Consider the following 19,524-nt stretch of genomic DNA (forward strand, 5'->3'; position numbering starts at 1 on the left):
TCACTGTCCCACCCCACGCTCACTGTCCCACCCCACGCTCACTGTCCCACCCCAGGCTCACTGTCCCACCCCACGCTCACTGTCCCAGCATTAAAGCTCTTTGACGCTACCCTGCTGCCCTTACCCCCTCACCCACACGACACACTGGGCACACCGGCCTCATGTGGCTCCTCCCTCCCCATCCTGTCTTTGGGATTATCTAATTTCTTCCCTCCTACACCCAACACGAATCCTGCCTTTCTTTTCCAGGCAGCCTGCCAGGCTGAGCTCTCCCTCGAGTCCTCTGTCTCCTGGCACTTAGGTTGTAGAGCTGGGGCCCTCCTGCAGCCCTGAGAAATGAAGACCTAAGGCTCGTAGGTCTGCAACCCCAGGGAAGCCAGCGCTGCATACATTATGCAAATTATAACCAAACGACATGCAAACAAGCACCTGCCATTTCTTGGCAGAGATGGTTAGTTATGTTCCTGTCCCCTGATGCAAATGCGGTTGGGACAAGCTGCTGTTTGGTCTCCTGGTGTCTAGTCCCGGTACCTTGAGTCACCACCTGGCTGACTTGTACAGGGGCTGCTTGGGGACCACTGTTCCCTCACTTGTGAATGCTTCTGGGGTGCAGGAGGGAGGAGGAGATAATGGCGTGAGACCCTGGCCTAGCCGGCAGAGTATTCTGGACCTCTGCCAAATAGCTGGGTGGGGGTGGGGACGTGGCCAGGTGAGTCACTGAGATTCCTTCGCGTCTAGGACTTTACTGGAGCACTGGGAAAAAACAGCTCATTTTCCTCTTGGTTGCTGCAAATGAAAGCTACTAGTAGCCGTCCGTCACCAGAGAGAGGAAGTGGGGTCCAGAAATGAGGGCACCTTCCCCACGTCAGACGCCTGGGGCAGCATTCCGCCAGGCCGCTTCCGGTCAGTCACATACCACAGCAAATTCAGTTCTTGCTTAGCCGTGCTGAGTCCCTGTTAGTGGAGAGCTGGGCGCCAGATGCCGATAAGTAACCCAGGTGAGCAGGAGAGAGTCCCAGAGGGATGGAGACCTGACCCTTTATCCCACGGGGCTGCCCACCCCTGCTGTAGCCACATTCCATCCCTGAGTTCATAGGATGCAGTCCCTACTGCGTTTATTTGTGGCCTGGGCCCATGAGGAAGCCATTAAGGTTCAATGAGGTTGTGGGTAGCTAATCCGATAGTGACTTAGAGGGAGAAAGGGGTGGGGAGAGGGAGAAAGGGGTGGGGAGGGGAAGTTTGAGGACACAGCGAAAAGCTAAAGAGGCCTCAGGAGAAACCAGAGCAGCCCACACCTTGATCTTGACTCAGCCTCCAAGACAGAGACAAAGACCTTTTTGCTGTCATTGTTACCCAGACTTGGGCATTTTGTTATGGCTTCTGGAACTGCCTGACACAGAGCAGGAACATGGTTTTGCCTCTGTTCACATGGCATCTTCAAGTCTGCCTGGTTCCAAAGGCAGGCTGCTTCCCTGCACTTCCACAGAGCCAGGGCCTCCGGTAGCAAAGAATTAATTTATTTACAGGTGATTTACAGGTACAAATCCTAGGCAAGCGAGTGAGGCATGGGGTGGGACTTTGGCTCCAGCAAGTCACTTGTCCGCACGGACAAAGGAGGCAAACACACTGTCCTTCCGGCTGAGAAGCGTCTCTGGCTTGTCAAACTCCAGGATAGCACCCCTCTTGAGGACCATCACCAGGTCTGCACTTAGGATGGTGTGCACACGATGCTGGGTGAGCAGGAGGGGCTGGTTAGTGTGGTGGGCAGGGCACCTGAGGGAGCCTGCTCTCCCCCAGCCTGGAGGAGACTCATGACCCCCATGCAGCCCTGACCTGAGGCCAAGCACAAGCTTAAGCTTTTGCTCTCCCTTCTTCTACTTCCCGAGTGCTAGGATTGCAGTGTTGCCACCACACCCCATTTCTACCGTGCTGGGGACTGAACCCACGATTTCACACCTGCCAGGAAAGCAGTCTCCACAGCCCAATGTGTCCTGTCTGAAGTGACGGTCCCCCCTGGAGTGGCTGTGATCCAAACCCTCTACTCTTGTCTCCTGTATCAAGTCTTAGCTCTGCCCCCACCTCCAGGCTTGAGACTCACAGACTCCCCTCCCCCAGGCTCTCCCCCCCCCCCCCGACCCCTGCTGCCTGGCTCACAGGGCTGTAGGGAAGGTGCATCTTGGAATCTAGAGGCAGGCAAGGCCTGAGGCAGGAAAGGCGTCAATCTCTTAGTCACCCCAAAATCTGCTCTGTCCTCCCTAGACTCCCTATCCTTAGTATTCTAGAATCAGTCTACTGGTGACAGTCAGAGAGGCAAGCCCCTTACCGCAATGGTGACCACGGTGCGGTCTGCGAAGGCCGTCATCACCACCTTCTGGAGGATGTTCTCCTGGCAGGGGGAGGTATTAGCTGGTGGCTCATATGCTCCGTGGATGGGGTCCCGGATGGTTCTGGAATCATGGGGCTCAGCTCCCATGCACCCCAGCTCCTAGCTCTATGCCTATCTTCTCCCCGGCTCTAGTCCCAGAGGACTGACCAGGTTCCCAACACTCAAGGGCTGGACTTGCCTTTGCCACATCGCCCTTGATGTGAATGACAACTTGAGGCTCAAGACCACACCGTGCCAACCGCTCCCTAACATGCCATCCCCAGGACCAACCGTAGCCATGTCGATGGAGGCAGTTGCTTCATCCATGATGAAGATGCTGGTCTTCCTCACAAAGGCCCGAGCCAGGCAGAAAAGCTGCCTCTGGCCCTGGCTAAAATTCTCCCCTCCTTCTGTGATGATGGCATCTGGAAGCAGACATTGGAGGGGCAGGGCCAAGTTAATTCTGGCGGTGAATAAAGTGGCCCCGTGGCTTGTGAACTGTAAGGGGGAATATGTACAGGGCCCATGTATACAGCTGCATCTGTGTGTGTGTGTGTGTGTGTGTGTGTGTGTGTGTGTGTGAGCAGGGATGATGCGTCTGATACAATAGGGCTTCCGTTTGAATGAATGTAATGGGCAGTGGCCATCCTGGTGCTGTGGGCTGCTGGGGCCCTGGGCAATCCTGCAGAAGCCTTGGCCAGAAGGATGAACCAGTGACGTCAAAGCTTGTCTAGCCTCACAGTGCCTACACCATGGCTCTGACTGGGCCAGCATTTCCCAACAGGCTGTATGATGCGGACCCTCTATCTATGTCCACTGTGACTCCTCTCCCCAGGGGAGGTGGATAGGCAAGGCAGGGCTGAAGATACACTGTGGTATGGAGGACTTGTAATCTCTCTCCCAGGGACCCCGGGTGTCCCCTTGTGCTAGACTCTGAGCTAGCTGAGTTATGTGACCAAAAGCAAACTGTTTGACCTCTGAACCCTGTACGGTAAAAGGTGGGACTACATGCTCACTGAGTCCCAGCTGGATTCGGGGCTCCAAACTCAGAGCTCACCTTAGCCACGGCTGCGAAGGCCGCCCCCCACCCAAAGCCATCTGCGTAAGGAGCAATCACCCAGGCCTCCTGGCAGCGCCTTCACCACCAGCTTCAGCTGGGCGATCTCCAGAGCCTCCCACAGCGTGCTGTCGGAGCATTTCTTCTCCGGATCCAGGTTGAATCTAGGGGGAGGCACAGAGAGTCCCCAGGGAGCAGTGGCTGTGACTGGAGGGAGGGCGGGAAGGGCGCACTGCGGAGGGGGCTTGGGAGAGCTGGCTGGCCCAGGGACCCAGGAGTGTCTGCAGGAGCCGATGGGGAAGGCCGCCAGGGTGGCCTTCTTCTGAAGACTTTCCCATCTTGTGCTCAGAGAGCTCGGCTGGCCTGCGGTTGGGACGAGCGCGCCGGCTCTCACCTGATGGTGCCACTGAAGAGGACAGGGTCCTGTAGGATGATGGACAGGCGGGAGCGCAGCGTGTGAAGAGGCAGCTTGGCGATGTCAATGCCATCGATGATGATACGCCCTGCGTGGCGATGGTGACAGGTCAAGTGCCACGCGGGTGGGAGTGGGTGCCGGGAACGGGCTCAGCCTGGGACATGGATCCCCGACAGGATGGGGAGGTAATGGCTGTCGCTGGGCTTCCTGTCACATCCCACCAACTAGAGGCCAGGGCTGAGGTCTCGCCGGGTGGCTATGGACACCCGTGTACATGCGTGGCAGCTAACACACAAATCACCTTCAAACGTATCCACCATTCGGAAAAAGGCCAGAGAGAAGGAGGACTTCCCGCTGCCCGTGCGGCCACAGATCCCAATCTGGAAGCAGAGAAACACGAGGATGCCGTGGCCCTGGGGTGTGCACGGGTGTGGTGTGGGAGGTCACGGCGCTGTGGCCCTGGGGTGTGCACGGGTGTGGGAGGTCACGGCACTGTGGCCCTGGGGTGTGCACGGGTACATGCAGCATTTCTTCTGTCTTGGCTTCCTGGCCAGCTTCTCTTTGGCCAGGCTGGACCCAGGGTTGAGCTTATTTCCTGGGGTGGGTTCAAGCGGGCTGTCTCGGGGACCCAAGGGTAGGGTACTGGTAGGAATGGCTGGTTGTTCCAGCCTAGCTGTGGGTCTGCAGGGAAGCCCCACATCTTGTTTGGTAGCTGTCAGGCAGGGAGGGCCCCGCTGTGCCTCCCTGTGCATGTGCATGGCAGGACAGTGTGGCATGATGTGATGGGGGGGGGTTGGACTCCTCCACACGCAGTAGGGCCGTGCCCGGTCCCTATTGCTTCCTGGCTTTTAGGTCCCAAGAGAAATTTACATAGTGACACAGGTTAGATAGTGACTTAGTGACACATTAGATAGTGACACAGAAAGGCCAGAGGTGAAGAGAGGCAGGGACAGAGATACTGCCTAAGCAACGACAGACACAAGGGTACCGAGAGGGACAGAGGGACAAAGGCAGAGAAAGAGGGACATGTCAGGGGTGGGCCGAGTGAGGAGGGGTGTGAGGACAGGATCAGAGTGCTGGACAGTGGCAGCCTCCCTGTCCGCGGCAGACCCCTGCTCTGAGGCCAAGGGAGTCAAGGGAGTGCAGCAGGGCAAGCCGCGGATGCCTTGCAGGGGAGGGGCCTGACAAACCCTCCTAAACCAAGGAAGTCCCAGGCATCTGCTCTGTGCGGGGTGGGGCCTGAGGGTGGGAAGAGGGCACAGCTGGCTGCTGCCCACCCATGGGCTCCCACCGTAGCTGACCTTCTGTCCTGGGGAGATGACGGCGTTGACGTGCTTCAGCACGGGCTTCAGGGAGCTGTCATATCGCACACTCAGGTTCTGGATTTGGATCTTCCCTTGGTCCGGCCAGTTCTTGGGGATCAACGACGGTGCTGAGGGTCAGGCTGGGGTCAGCCACCAGGCGTAGGCCACTTCTAGCACCCAGAGAAAGGCCACCTCCCCACTCCTGGGATACCCTCTGCAGGCTCTCACCCAGAAGCCCCTCATAGCTCTCTGCCTCGGTTTTCAGGAGAGCGTGGATACGCTTCACGGCCCCCAATTGGATCTCCATGTCCGCCAGGTTCCTCACCATCCAGTTGAGGTAGTTGGAGACCTATGGAGGTCACAACTGCTCAGTGGTCACCATTTCCCGCTAGGCCTCCCGGATGACTGTCCTCACTCTGGGGAGGACTAGAAGCTCCTGGAAGCCTTCTGCTGACTACCAATTGCCTGAGCACAGTGGCAGCCTAGAGCCATGAGAGGTCACAATGGCAATGGCTCCTCACCCATCACCTTCAGCAAAGCCTAGGTGGGTATGCACCATCTCTCTCATAATCTCAGTTGAGGACAGTACCCTGGGTACCCAAGAGCTGTATCTGACTCCTCCCGGCCCCAGCCCACTCACCATCAAGGCATACGTGAGACCCAGGCCTACCAGGCCGGCAGAAAGTTCCCTGTGCAGGGAGTTGGAGATGGAGGTGGCTGCCGCAATGAGGACCACGCATGCTCCGATGTACTCCTGAGGAAGGAAGCAGCTGGCCAGGGTTGTTGCGGGTCAGAGCCCTCACCCTTGGGGCAGAGAGCAGCTCAGCCCCACACTCGCACAGCAGACGCACAGGGGCTGGCGGGAGCTGAGGCCTTGGAGCTAATGCTCACTCCAAGGTTATGCACGCTACTTCTTGAGGAACTGTGTCTCGCTGCCGGCCCCAGTGAGCCTTCATGTGTATGTATCCAGCCACTCCCTTTCTGACAGGCTCTTATGGCTCAGATGGGCCTCAAACTTTGTAGCCTTCGGCTGCTATCCCCAGAGTGCCGGGACCACACTGTGTGGGGATTGAACCCATGGCTTTGTGCATACTAGGCAAGCCCTCTCCCAGCCAAGCTACATCCCCAGTCCCAACCTCCATCGTTCTTAATGTCTGCACTCTGCACACTTCCAGTCTCCTTGTTCCTGGAACACTGCTGGGGTATCTGGGGTGAAGTCGCAGGTTAGACATGGAGGACTACCAGGGCTGGAGAACAGGAAGCTCTGGATCCCCATTACCGCCCAGCTCCTCGTCTGTTCCAGCTCCACGATCCTAACTAAACCCACCCCAGGGCCCAGGGTGGGGTGGCACTTGCCATGCGGACTTCCAGCCATCTGTTGGCTGCAGTGAGGAAGAGGGAGGCGATGTTGTTGGAGTCAGTATATTCTAGAAGCTTCTGCTGGAACCGGGCCTCGTACCTGGAGAGTGAACAAGATGTGATAGAACCAGGTGGGCTGTCTCCTCACTTACAGAGGGCTCTGGTCCCTGCCTCTCTGTCCACCTCTCTCCTGCTTCTGGCCCACAGGAGTACCCCAGATCCCCAACAAGTGCCCCAACAAGCTCTCTCCAGCTTATTCTTTCAAAATCATCTATCGCGTCCCCGCTGAGAACATGGGTGGTATCCAGGATTAAGAACCTCCTCCTGGGCAGGGGCCTCCCCAGCCTGATCAGGGCTCACGGCAATATCTCCCATACCCGAGCCCTTGGCTCATGGTCTTTCCATCGCCTGGAAGCTTGCTTTCTAGATCTTTACAAACCTGGTCCCTTCTTAACTCTCAGGCCTGACCTTAGTTTCTGCCTCCTCAGATACACCTCCCCTGGCTCCCCTCCCCCGTGGCCACTCCCACCTCTATAAACCCCTCTCTGTAGCTTGTTAGCTGCTTAGTGTGGGCTTGTACACTCAGCCTTAGTTGATTAGGAACCACCTCCCTCACCAGACTGGGGTGTGTGTCAGGATTAGAACCTTGACACTGTCAGGAAACACTATTGGACGAGTGAGCTGAGCCTCCTGAAAGGCCTGGCCCTCTCGGGTGGGTAAGCTCTTGTTGGAAGGATCTCTGGGATTTCCGTCCCTTCCTCCAGGCCCTTGTTATATTTCTCCTGCATCCCGGTGCACAGATCCGGCTCCTCTGACGGTCTGGGTCCTCTGACGCCTCCTTCAGACCCACGTGTACTTGTTTTATGCTGAACAAAGGGACCATGAAAAACCATCTCGACACCAAACTGGAAAAACCAAGCTTGGGGACTCAGAGGGCCCCATGCCTTGTTGGGCATATGCCCACCCCTGAACCTGTTTGCTCTTGAATTATTTCTGGGCAGAAGGCACACATCTGAGGATGCAAAAGGGCGTCTCTGAGGTGTGGGGAGTGTGTATTACAGAGCCAGGTGGTGGAAATGTGTGGGGGGGATGAGAGGTCGGAGGTGAGTGTGAATCCTGGCAGGAGATGTTGGTGTGTGCGTGTGCGTGCGTGCACGCGTGTGCATGTGCGTGTGCGTGCGTGTGCGTGCGTGTGTGTCTGAGAGAAGGTGAGGAAGAGTGTATGGGTCTGAGGACCTATGTGCCTGAGGGCTGGGAGCTCCATAACAGTGCAAACCCAGCCTGGCATCCAAGGGCCGTGAGCATGCTAGGATCAAGGGTCCTTCATGGGCTAACATCACGGGGACTCTGACGCTCAGTGTGGACCACACCAAACCCAGTGCAGGGACTGTGGAAACTGCCGTTTCTGTCGCAGCCTCATCATGAGCCCACTGTGTCACTCTGGACAGGCCCGCCTCCTGGAGGGAGGCGGCTGGGCTGGACCACTTCTTCCGACTCTGCTTTTGTATGGCAGGCCCAAGAGGTGCTTATCTGCCGATGAACAATGAAAAGCTGTCTTGACACCACTGCTCATTGCGAGCAGCTTGGGTTTTAAGCTCACGCCTATGTCACGTGCCTACTGTGAGGATGGCTGTTAGTAACTCATGTGCAGTATTTAGCCCTTAGCAGTCCACCAGTGTGAGGTCAATAATGCTAGTCAGTTTCCATCTAGGGTAGACTTCTGGGCCAAAGCCAAGCAATTAGACACACATGGCAGTGATGAAGTCTTCTGTTCAAATCTAGGAAGCATTCACCACCGCCAGCATGGTGTGCCCTAACCAACAGCCCTGGCCTTGGTCTGAGGCTGAGTGGCAGTGCTGGAATCTGCTCAGAAGTCTAGTCTACTTATAAAAGCCAGTCTGTGATGCCAGTGGTCCAGCCCAAGGGCCTCTGGACCAGTTTTAAAACTTAGAGCAGAGTTTAGGCCCGAAGATGAAGCAACTCGGCTGGGTGCTGAGTCTGGAGCTCTGGGCCAGGCTTCGGAGCTTCTGTGTGGAGATGAACAGGCTTGTGGGGGGCTGTGGGTATCCAGGGAATGTAGCCTGGACTAGGGCACAGGTCTGCTCTGCTTTTCTCAGATGACATCTGAGGGGTGAATTCCCACAGGCCCATTAGCCCCAGGAGTGAGGACAGTCTGTGCCAAAGCCTGGGCTGACCTTGGACATACTGGTGGGGAGAGATAAAAGTCCGGTCCTCACTGGTCCTTAGGTCCTAGGGTTGCTCCTGACCCAGGGCTTACTGTCACATGGTTACTGTCACCCAGCTGTGCTATCCTAAAAATAACCTGTCGTCACCCTCTGGGTTAGCTTGGAGATAAGAGCCCAACTCCATGGCTCAGGGGTCTCTGGCCTGGTCGGGAGGGGACACAGAGGCTCCAGGGGACCCAACCACTACTTGGCAGCGAGGGGCGAGGGTCTTCTCTATTCCCCGACCGAATTCCCGGCCGATGGCCTCAGATGCTCCCTGCCCAGTATCACCATCAGGGTGGTGAGGCGGTGCCGGGACACTGAACTTCCAGAGAGTTCCCCTGTGCGGGTGAACTCTTATCCCCTTCTGTGCTCCGGGTCTGGTAGAGCAGCAGTCACATGGTCCATGAGGACTGCAAATGTCTCTGGGGCTGTGGGCATGTGACGCACCTCCAGTGTCCGGCACTGGTTCAACATAGGTAGCACTGCTCAGATGGGTGAGTGGCCTCAAACCTGGGCTTTGTGGGGGCGTTTCCCAGAGAGGTCATGTGACGCCTCAGTTCCCCTATCTGGGCAGTGGGAATCATGCTCAGCCCCTAGGGTCACAGCAGAACGGGCGTTTGGTGACAGAGCATTAAGGAAGGGCCTCAGGACTGGCCCCAGGTAGAAGGGCTTTCCAGTATGGCCAGATTTGTCCCAAGCTGGTCAGCCGTGTCCTACCTTAATACAGAGGCCTGCGGCTTGTCTGCAAGGCCAGGAGTCTACACCTGGAGTCCACATGGCCTGTCCCTGCTAATGGGCATTGCTCAAGGCCTAAGGTGTGACTTAGATGGGTATGCTCTGGGCCTTCCTAAGTAGGGTCCCTTGACCTGTGACCCCAAGGCCAACCCCACTCCCCTCCTACCTTGGGGGGGGGCTCTGCACGTGTACCTGAAGGCGCGGATGGTGGAGAGTCCTTCCACAGTTTCAGCAAAGTGTGAGAGCAATGGGAGCTGCGTTGTGTCATCCAGCTGCTGCAGGTCCCTATGGCAGATGACAGCGGTTAGGAGGGTGGCTCGCACTCAGCCTGGCGGCTTCTCCCCTTCCAGACTCGGCTCCTCACTTGCTTGCGGAGAGCAACAACAAAGGGCTGGCCCAGCCACGCCCCTGCAGACAACAAAATGTTTATGTGGAGTGTTTACGTGGAGTGCACTGGCAGAGCTAAGCCCAGGTCCTGTCGCTCGAATGGGGAGCTGGTGGCACTTCACAGAGGGGCACCCTGGATATGGGACAGCTGGCCAAAGGGGCAGGAAGACCAGATTTGCCGGGCTCAATCCCTTGTTTCCTAAGAACCACAACAGGCCGTAGAGCATCCTAGGCCAGGTTCTAAATATTTAGCTCTGGGGGATTGGAGAGGAGGCTACAGGTCTCCATGGCAACAAGGGGCCTCCTGCTCCCTATAGCCATGCATCAAATGCCAGGTAGGCCAGCTGGGACATGAGAAGCAGCTCTCCTAGGCACTGTTCCAAGAGGCAGGCATCGAATGGGGCAGACATGGCTTCCTTGGCAGGGACAGCTTTGTGGGATGGCTTGTACTGCAGTGTGTGGAAATACTTGAAGTGCACAGTGTGGTACAATGTCTGGAAAGGTACTGTCGTTTTGCTAATGCCAGCGCAGAATGTCCCCCTGGGTGCTTGGAAATTCTGGACCATTTGGACAAAAGTCCATTTATTTCAGTGCTGATTACTGTGGGCAGGTGATTAGGGTAAAAAATGCATTGAGACATAATGATTATTGTTGCCAAGCAGCGTTTTACACTTGTTTCTTATCAACTATATGTCCTTGGGAAAGGTACTTAACTTTTATGAACGTTACCTGAAGTAAAAATGTTCATTTTGTATCACCAATAAGAACGCATGTTTACATGACCACAGCAAAGGTTTAACAGAGCTGTTATGAAAACAGTCTGATAATTTATGTTACAGATCAAAAGAGAAGGCATACATACATACACATGTATGTGTATGCAAGCACATACACATTATATGTATGCTTATACACTCCAATGCCTGGAGCACGGAAGGCAAGTGCTCTGTCCCGCCCACCCCTGCTCAGTCCCGCCCAGTCCTGCTCCACCCCGCCCACCCCTGCTCAGTCCCGCCCACTCCTGCTCCACCCCGCCCACCCCTGCTCAGTCCCGCCCACTCCTGCTCCACCCCGCCCACTCCTGCACCACCCCGCCCTCTCCTGCTCAGTCCCGCCCACTCCTGCTCAGTCCCGCCCACCCCTGCTCAGTCCCGCCCACCCCTGCTCAGTCCCGCCCACTCCTGCTCCACCCCGCCCACCCCTGCTCAGTCCCGCCCACTCCTGCTCCACCCCCGCCCACTCCTGCTCAGTCCCGCCCACCCCTGCTCCATCCCGCCCTCTCCTGCTCCACCCCGCCCACCCCTGCTCCACCCCGCCCACTCCTGCTCCACCCCCGCCCACCCCTGCTCAGTCCCGCCCACTCCTGCTCCACCCCCGCCCACTCCTGCTCAGTCCCGCCCACTCCTGCTCCACCCCCGCCCACTCCTGCTCAGTCCCGCCCACCCCTGCTCAATCCCGCCCACTCCTGCTCCACCCCGCCCACTCCTGCTCCACCCCGCCCACTCCCGCTCTTGGTTCCACCTCACTGCTTTTAACCTGCTAGTTATAGATCAGGATATTGATTTAACAATGGCTGGGATTGACAGTTTGAGTAATTGTGTCCTGGAGGGCCTTTTAAGTTTCATTCTAATTTTTTGAATCAGTGAGTTCAACAAAAATCACTCTTAGGAAGAACTCTCTAGAAAGAATTTTCCAGAATACTTTGAGTAGGAAAGATAGGGTGTATGCCCTATAATACCCATGAGAGTGGCTGCAAGAGCCCAGTCCATCACACGCCCCCATCAGGTGCCATTTGTGTTCCCAAGTCAGCTTGGCTCCTGGGCTCACACAACCCTCACGGGGACCACTGGGGACAAATGAGTAAATGTGTATTTACCCTGCACTAGCAATGCCATCCCTGACCACATCCCCCAAGGAAACAATGAGATATGGAGTGTAGAGCGTATGCTGACAGGTGGTGCGTTAGCGTAGCCATTCCCTCTATTTCTACTGGTTATTTCTATTTTCAATTTTGGGAAAACACGACCCTATCCCTTTTATGATGATGACTCTGGCAAGCATCCCAAACTGCCACCACGAAGGACCTCCCATCCCGGTTCCCACCTCCACCCACCAGACTGGAAATGCCGCTGTCACCTGGATGCCACTCGGAAGTACTTCTGGATGAAGTAGCACACAACAGCCAGGGGTAAGAGGGCCACGAGGAACACAGGTGTGACGTAGGCGATGACAGTCAGGGCGGAGACACAGAGCAGGGTGGATCGGCTCAGACACTCCAGTGTGGATGGGATGTGCTGAGGAGATGGGGCGGCAGTGGGGACATTTCCGTCTTAGAATCGTTGGAGTACTATTTGCGGCCATGTTCGCCTCTCATTTTATTGCATGCTCACTGTGCATCTACCCTGCAAACTCTCTGAGGGCAGGAATTAAGACTGCTCCCTCACCATCTAGTTAAGATAAGTCAATGAAGGAGATAGGCTGAACCCGTGAATATTCAGAGTATCTTGGAACCTTCCTGAATGAGCCAAGGGAATCTTAGATGGAAGCCAGAGTGATCTGCTTTCCCTTCAGACTTACGAAGCCCTCAAGGGAGGTTCCAGACCCCGAGGCAGTGACCCTCAGATAAGAACACTGGGCTCCCACACAGGGACGCTGGGCTCCCACACAGGGACGCTGGGCTCCCACACAGGGACGCTGGGCTCCCACACGGGGACGCTGGGATCCCACACAGGGACACTAAGCTCCCACCATCTATGCAGAGAGGCCGGCATCTAAGAGGAAAAGCTCCCAGAGTCCCACAGTCAATACCTGGTCAATGGTGTTACAGTCAGAGGAAAATCTGTTCAGGATACTCCCTAGAGGCGTGGTCTCAAAGAACCTACGAATTGAGCAGAACCGGTATTTATTTATTGAATTAGTTCGTTTATGGAATGACAGTAGCTATGTGATTTAAATGTCTCTGGAACCATCTGTGGGTCTGCAAACATCTGGCCTGTGTCCTGGAGAACTCCTATAGCTACTCAAAAAGGCGTTAGCTTCCATTTAGCCTCCCTCGCTCACAGGTGACCACTGCTAACCTCCTCAGCCTGACTCGTTTGGCAACTGTTCCCTTGGGACACAGAGTCCTGTCCCAGGAGAATAGGTCCCTGGGGACAGCCTGTCAACCGGCTGAGAGTGAGAGGCGAGGCTGGCTGTCAGCACTCTATGACCTGCGTTGGCCCAACCCAGCCAGAGAGCTCCGCCGAACTTCAGACAGGGGGCAAACAGGGTAAGCCAATGAGGCCGCCATGTCCGGGCCAGAGACGGCAAAGCTGGAAGGTACAAGTATGGAAGACAGAGAGTAGCTATGAAGTAGGGTCTGGAAGCCACGAGACCAGGTAACCGGTATGCGTATGCCGTTCCAAATCAGTCTGGCCAGCCATCGGGTGTGATGCTATAGCTTCTCGACACCTGGCACTTTTAGGGTCCTGCTCCATCTCCTTGGGGCATTTCGAACGGCTAACCCTGTTCTCAGTGCCAGAAAATGCAGGCTGAACAGGGAGGGGGGGAGAGGAGGCAGAACTTGTGGGCCAAGATGAACGGATCATACCACTGAGGGGAAGGAATTAACCTTTACCCGAAGCCCGCAGACGCTCATGTTGAAGGGTGATGAGCCAATCATGTAAAATACTCACAGGCAGGGTCTGTTGAGTAAATGTCAGCCCTCCACGCTTCTTGTACAAGGACACTTCTACACACGCTGACTTGAGTCACCTCCCCCCCCCCCAGCTGTGACAGAGGTCATCTGTGCTTATCTTATAGATGGGGGATTTGACACTCAAAGCATAGACGTGCCCTGGTATGGTAGGGTCTGGGGTACCTCATGGGGGCCAGGATGATGCGGTTGAGCAGGCTGCGGTGCAGCCTCTTGGCCACCTTCAGTCCTGTCCACTCCACAGTGACAGAGGTGACAAGGCACAGCACGATGCCCAGGCTACAGAGCACAGTGAATACCATGGCATAGACAGATTGGTCCAGGGCGCATTCCTAAGCAAGCAGGGCGAGAATGAGAATGTGTGTGGGCTCAGCCCCTCCCCCTCCCCGCCAGCCCCGCTGCGGTCATACCTGGCTGAGGGAACAGTTGCTGGCCGCAGGGCTCAGGACCAGGGCACTGTCAGTCCACTTGGCCAGCCAATAATCAATGGCCACCAATACCATGTGCTTGAGCAGCTGGGAGAAGACGAGCAGGGTCAGGAGCAGAGTACCAGCAGAGGACAAGTACTTGGTGCAGGCTCGCCACGGGATCTTAGCTCGCTGATGCAGCACTGAAGATAGGTTGTCGTCTTCCTCGCTCTCGGCTGCCTCCTCTGCAGGTCGCAAGAACCCACCCTGTAGCTTCACAGATCATAGTCCTCTGAAGGTGAACCAGGGGACAGCTTATCCCCACTTATAGAGAAAAGAAAGAAGCTTAATCGAACCACACTACCCGGCCAAGCCCAGAGCCCTGGGCTGTAATTCTCTGTGTGTGATGGCTAATACTGTTAACTGGAGCCATCTATAAGACGATCTGAGAGGGCTGTCTGCAATGGGTTAACTGAGCTGGGAAGACCCGCCCGTCATGGGCTGGGCGGCGCCATTCCGTGAGCCTAAACTGAGTAAGGAGGAGAAAGTGCACTGAACATTCATTGCTCACTGCTTCCTGACTGTGGACACAACGCGGCCATCAGACTCACTCCTGCCACCATGGGTTTCCTGTCACAACAGACTACATCCCTAGACCTGCAAGCCCCATCAAACCTCTCCTAAGGCTGCTTCTTGTCAGGCATTTTGGCACAGCAATAAGAACTAGCTCATCGTGGGTGTTAACTGCACTCCCAGGCTGGTGGTCCATACCTTCCTCCTCTTCCTCATCCAGTAGAAGGCCATCTCTGGAGGACATGGCACGGGGCAGGCCCTGAGATGGCTCTGAGGCTTTCCTCTCCATGACTGTCTCCTGAAAACAGATGGAGCCTGGCCTGTCTTCAGGGAGTGCTTGTGGGGAAGGAGAGGCTGGGGCAAATACCCTAGTGATGGCTGACTTACAGGCGGTCTCTACCCTGGGGAGGGGACACATGGGTACATGCTTACCTTGCCAGATTAATCTTCTCTTTATCAACTAACAGAGTCCCGCTTTCATAGGGGAGGACATTCTGTGTGTGTGTGCGTGTGCGTGTTTGTGCGTGTGCGTGTGTAAGTCTACGTAGCCCAGACAGCCTTGAGCTCCCCATCCTCCTGCCTCATCCCCTCCCCCCACTCTCGGATCACAGGGGTGCACCACCACACCTGGTTCGCCCCCGTACTTGGTCTCTGACATACAAGGTGGACGTATGACCGTGGACTGGCTAACCCTCACATTCCGCCATCCCAGCTGTAACGATCTGATCAGGGCGAGCCCAGGACTGGATCAATGAGTAGGCTGGCTAACCCTCATCAGTGAGAAGCACTCTCTGCTTGCAGAGGGGACAGCTCTGGGGCCGATTGGAGAGCAGTGGAGCAAAGGGACAGACAGAAACAGGGTCCTGGTGGTGACTCAGTGACAAATGAAGCCACAGCTCCCCTGGGACTTTCTAGTTTCACGAACCAACAACAATTCCTTACCATCCCCCCTTTCCTTTGTTGGCTAGTTTGAGCTGCTTCTCTGGAACCTTTTAGCTAAATAGTCTCTGAACATCTGTGCGCCTGACTCTGTCCCTGGTCCCTGCTTAGGTGCCAGCTCTGCCCCTAATAGAGCAAGTTCAAAATAAGCCTACATTTGTCCTTTTGGAAACTTCGGGGGGGCGGGGGGTGAGGACAGCAGGCCATGTGAGTTCTGATTCTAGCAGAACCTTCTAATCCTTGGTCCCATCTTCTCACCTTCTCCAGCTCTTGGTCCTGTCGGTTCATGAGGGTCTTCCAATGCTCAAAGAGCTGGCACTCAGACCTCTGGAAGTCCTTGAGCGTCCCCTCCCTCTGAATGGTGCCGTCCTTCATAGCAATGATCTGCCAAGGCAGCCACAGAACGGGTTTGGCTAGCTTAGGGAAGTCTGAGACAGAGGGATGGCTACCTTGATCCACTGCACGGTAAGGTCTGGTAACCCACTCTCGTCAACGCAATTCCCAGTGGGTGCCTTCGCAGAGCCAACGAGTGTATCTTGGCCAAGATTGGCAGGTTACCCACAGGACCCACCAGCATCTGTTTCCAGATGCCGAGCGGGCCGATTGCACGCTATCCTGAGCTGTCCCCGATGGCAGGTTCTGTCAGTTGTGGTAACATGCTTGTTAATCTGAGCGGGTGTGGCTGGGGCCTTCTGGAGTCCAGCAAACTGTTTGGAGCACCCAACGATGGCACCATCGTGTAGTACCGGCTTAACTGGCACCCACGCAATCCTGGGGCCCTGTGCACAAGCACCCCAAGGATCAGGCACCTCCATGTCTGCCTTACTAGACTCAGGGTCATTCTCAACTACAATCATGAATCATGTTGCCTTCTGAAGCCGTTTGACTTGTTTTTAATAACTTTCAGGGTTTTGGTTTTTTTTTTTTTTTTTTTTTTTTTTTGTCCTTCTTATAATGGAGAAGGTTCTTACTCTATAAGAAAGGTTTATTTTGAGAGAAATTAATTAACAGGCCTATTTGGCTCAGACTTGAAGCTCAGGCAGGGTCTCAGACTGTGGCTTCGGTCCAGGGAAATTTTGAGATAGGAGTAGGCAGGCGGTCCATTATCTTTACCCTAGCATTAAGCGGCTCCCAAGGAGATGGAGAGTAACTATGTCCTGCCTATTGGAGAACAGGTTGGGGTTAGTCAGCACCCGTGGGAGTGCTGTCTGCAGGACTATCGACACCCTTCCAGCATCTGAATCTCATTGAGTCTCCACCCCTGAGCGCCAGGGGTCTGGGGAGTCAGCTCTCCCATCTAAGCAGGAGCACCCACAGCCAGGGGAAGCTGGTTGGGCAAGGCTAGCAAGGCTAGCCTAGGGCGCATGAGAAGGGAACCAAGCCAGGCAGGGAATGCCTGCAGGCCCAGGCGACACCAAGACTCTGGACTATGAGTATTTCCTAGCCTGCACGATACCGCCTTATCTAGTGTCTTGTGTTTTGCAGGCATCAGCCATTGCTGCTGGGCTGTATGACTGATTCTGTTGAAGATTGCACCAGCGCGCGCGTGCGCACGCACACACACACACACACACACACACACACACACACACCCTGCTCCCAGCCTGTCCCCTGTGGTCCCTACCCAGTCTGCATGAGGCAGGTACTGAAGCTTGTGGGTCACCAGGACCACTGTCCTCTTGTCATCCCGGAGCAGCTCGAGGATGCCGGCCTGCATCAGGTGGTCACTCAGATGGACATCCAAAGCTGAGAAAGGGTCGTCCTGAGGGAGATGATAAGGTGTGTGTGGAAGTCTCCAGAGTTCTGCCGAAGCTGACATAGTTACTGACACCAGCTGGCTTTGTGGCGTTGGACCGCCCACCTAACCTCCCTGGGGCTCAAATGCCTTACTTATCACCCTTAAACAGACCTTATCAATTCACTTGTGCTTCTCCGAGCCCATCCATGGCTACCCATCTCCTCTGAAGCCTGAACTCCGCAGGACGGTACCCAGGCCTCTCCAGTCTGCTCAGCCTCCCCTTTGAGCCCGACTTCTGACCTGTCCTTCCCAAGCTCCATTCCAGACTGCCAACAAGCCTGCCATTCTAGCCTTTGCCTGAGCTGTTCCTTCTGTGAGACATGCTGTTCTGCCTTCTGCGTGGTGAACTGCTTTCCACCCACCACACACCCAAGCATGTGTCCGTCTGTGTCTTGCCCTGATCATCTCCTGTACCTCATCCTCTCTGTCCCAGGGACAACCCTGAGCAGAGCCAGATCTGATAATCTGTACGTCCCTGCCTGCAAGGTCCCCGGAGCTCATACCCAGAGCCTATGCCTGTTACTGACGAACGGAGTGAATGGAGGAAAGCAGTCCTTATCCACGGGTGTTTAAATATCAGGCGGGCCTTGGATGACCCAGAACTTGACAAATGCTGAGTGTGTCAGGTCAGGTCTGAGAACTTACACAGGAAGCATCATCAATGTGGGGAGCTGTGTGTGTCAGGGGACAGATAAGCCAGGATCAGAGAGCTGGGGTTCTGAGTCTTTGTCTAAATGCCCTGTTTCCCCTTTGTTTAATCGACTCTTCAAGGTTCTCTTCCAGGAAGCCCTCCCTGATCACTCTGGCCATCAGAGCTGTCTCATGGTCTGGGCCACAGGGCTTAGCTTTGAACTGGCTATATTTCCTGCACGTATACAAGTCTGGCTCTCTGACCAAACTTCACATCTTAAGATTCTTTGGTATCAACCAAGGCACATGACACAGAGCTTGGCATGAGGTGGACACATTTTATCTCATGTTTGATGGCTAGAGTGCCCTGTTGAGAAGGGTTTGGAAGCCAACTTGAGTTCCCTAGAGAAATAGCTCAGTAATTAATTAGCAGCAGTGTAACCTGAGCACAAGTTGGGAAAACTCTTCATGTTTTTACCCTGGCAACTGGGGCTACCCTTTTCTCCTTTAGAGAGGTAGTCTCTAACCACAGCTTGCCTCCTCTCAAGATGATTGGAAGGCTCAATGGGAAGCCCACAAAGGGTTAATCGGCACTGTTCTTGCCTGCCTCAGTTTCTCTATAGGTAAGATAAAGGCAGCAAGCATCTCTAGCGGAGAGGTTTGTTCCTGGTTAGGGAGGTTGTTGTTGCTGCTGCTGCTGATGGCTAGGGAAGCAGGCAGTCAGAGGTGAGGGTCCAAGGGAAGCTTCCGCTGGGACACTCACCAAGAAGACGACATTGGTGTGCTGGTAGAGGGCTCGGGCCACACTGATTCGCTGACGCTGACCACCAGACAAGTTGATACCCTGTCACCAAAGGAGAGGAAAAGGTCATGCCCTCAGCCCTTTAGGCTCTTGGAGCTCTACCAGGAGATGGAGTCACCCCCAGACTGGGATGGCTGACCTCTCCCACCAGCCAGGGTGCTGTGTAAATACTCCTCTAAACTGAAGCACTCTCTCCTGGATGGAGAAAGGAGACGTATAAGACTCAGGGAGCTAAGGAACCTTACGGTATTCAGGAGTAAGGAAAACTCACAAGGTTCAGAAAGCTCCTGGAACTTACAAGATCCATGGTTCTAACAGCAGAAGCAACTGCTCAGAGGAAGGCTCCAGCTGTCCACACTGCAGTAAGGTGTGCAGCCTGCTGCAGGGAGGACGCTTTTCTGAGTTATTACCCACGCTGGAGTGGCCTTTGGGTATTGCTGCTGCCTTCGAGTCACTCAGACTTCCTTAATTAAGCCCAATAGATGCACGGGGTCGCTAAGACAGACTTGGACAGAACTGGTCTTTGGCCTGTTGTTGGTGCCCTATCTGGTGCCAAGAGAGATTTCTTTATGTCTCCCCAGGAAGAGCCACACAGTACAGGACAACGGTCCCAGTTCCATACTATTTAAAGCTCTTCATCCCTTTCCTTTGTCCAATTCCATTATTCATTCCTCCTAAGAAGGACCTCAGGCACAGTGGGAACATGGGTAGGGAGCAGGGTGAGAGCTGACACTAACCCGTTCCCCGATCTGAGTCTGGTCTCCATGGGGCAGGATGTCTATGTCCGGCTGCAGGGAGCAGGCTTCGATGACCATCTTGTACCTGGAGAGT

The 19,524-nt window shown here is 55.2% G+C and overlaps 1 protein-coding gene across 1 annotated transcript in view; it reads right to left on the reverse strand.

The window, feature by feature from the left end:
• Positions 1-1,573: 1,573 nt before the first annotated feature.
• Abcc8 (ATP binding cassette subfamily C member 8) overlaps positions 1,574-19,524 on the reverse strand; it is a 71,906-nt gene continuing 53,955 nt past the window's right edge. The window contains exons 20-39 of the mRNA XM_051174291.1: positions 19,431-19,515; positions 18,655-18,735; positions 17,088-17,225; positions 15,722-15,847; positions 14,723-14,822; positions 13,955-14,196; positions 13,710-13,876; positions 12,659-12,728; positions 11,987-12,144; positions 9,656-9,748; positions 6,498-6,600; positions 5,782-5,895; positions 5,370-5,490; positions 5,139-5,269; positions 4,139-4,217; positions 3,817-3,925; positions 3,483-3,586; positions 2,657-2,790; positions 2,324-2,386; positions 1,574-1,730 (exon numbers count right to left, since the gene is read on the reverse strand). Coding sequence (XP_051030248.1) covers positions 1,593-1,730; positions 2,324-2,386; positions 2,657-2,790; positions 3,483-3,586; positions 3,817-3,925; positions 4,139-4,217; positions 5,139-5,269; positions 5,370-5,490; positions 5,782-5,895; positions 6,498-6,600; positions 9,656-9,748; positions 11,987-12,144; positions 12,659-12,728; positions 13,710-13,876; positions 13,955-14,196; positions 14,723-14,822; positions 15,722-15,847; positions 17,088-17,225; positions 18,655-18,735; positions 19,431-19,515 — 2,356 coding nt within the window. The 3' untranslated portion in view covers positions 1,574-1,592. The remainder of the gene's footprint in view (positions 1,731-2,323; positions 2,387-2,656; positions 2,791-3,482; positions 3,587-3,816; positions 3,926-4,138; positions 4,218-5,138; positions 5,270-5,369; positions 5,491-5,781; positions 5,896-6,497; positions 6,601-9,655; positions 9,749-11,986; positions 12,145-12,658; positions 12,729-13,709; positions 13,877-13,954; positions 14,197-14,722; positions 14,823-15,721; positions 15,848-17,087; positions 17,226-18,654; positions 18,736-19,430; positions 19,516-19,524) is intronic.

This window comes from Phodopus roborovskii, unplaced genomic scaffold (genome assembly GCF_943737965.1).
Source record: "Phodopus roborovskii unplaced genomic scaffold, PHOROB, whole genome shotgun sequence".
NCBI lineage: Eukaryota > Metazoa > Chordata > Mammalia > Rodentia > Cricetidae > Phodopus > Phodopus roborovskii.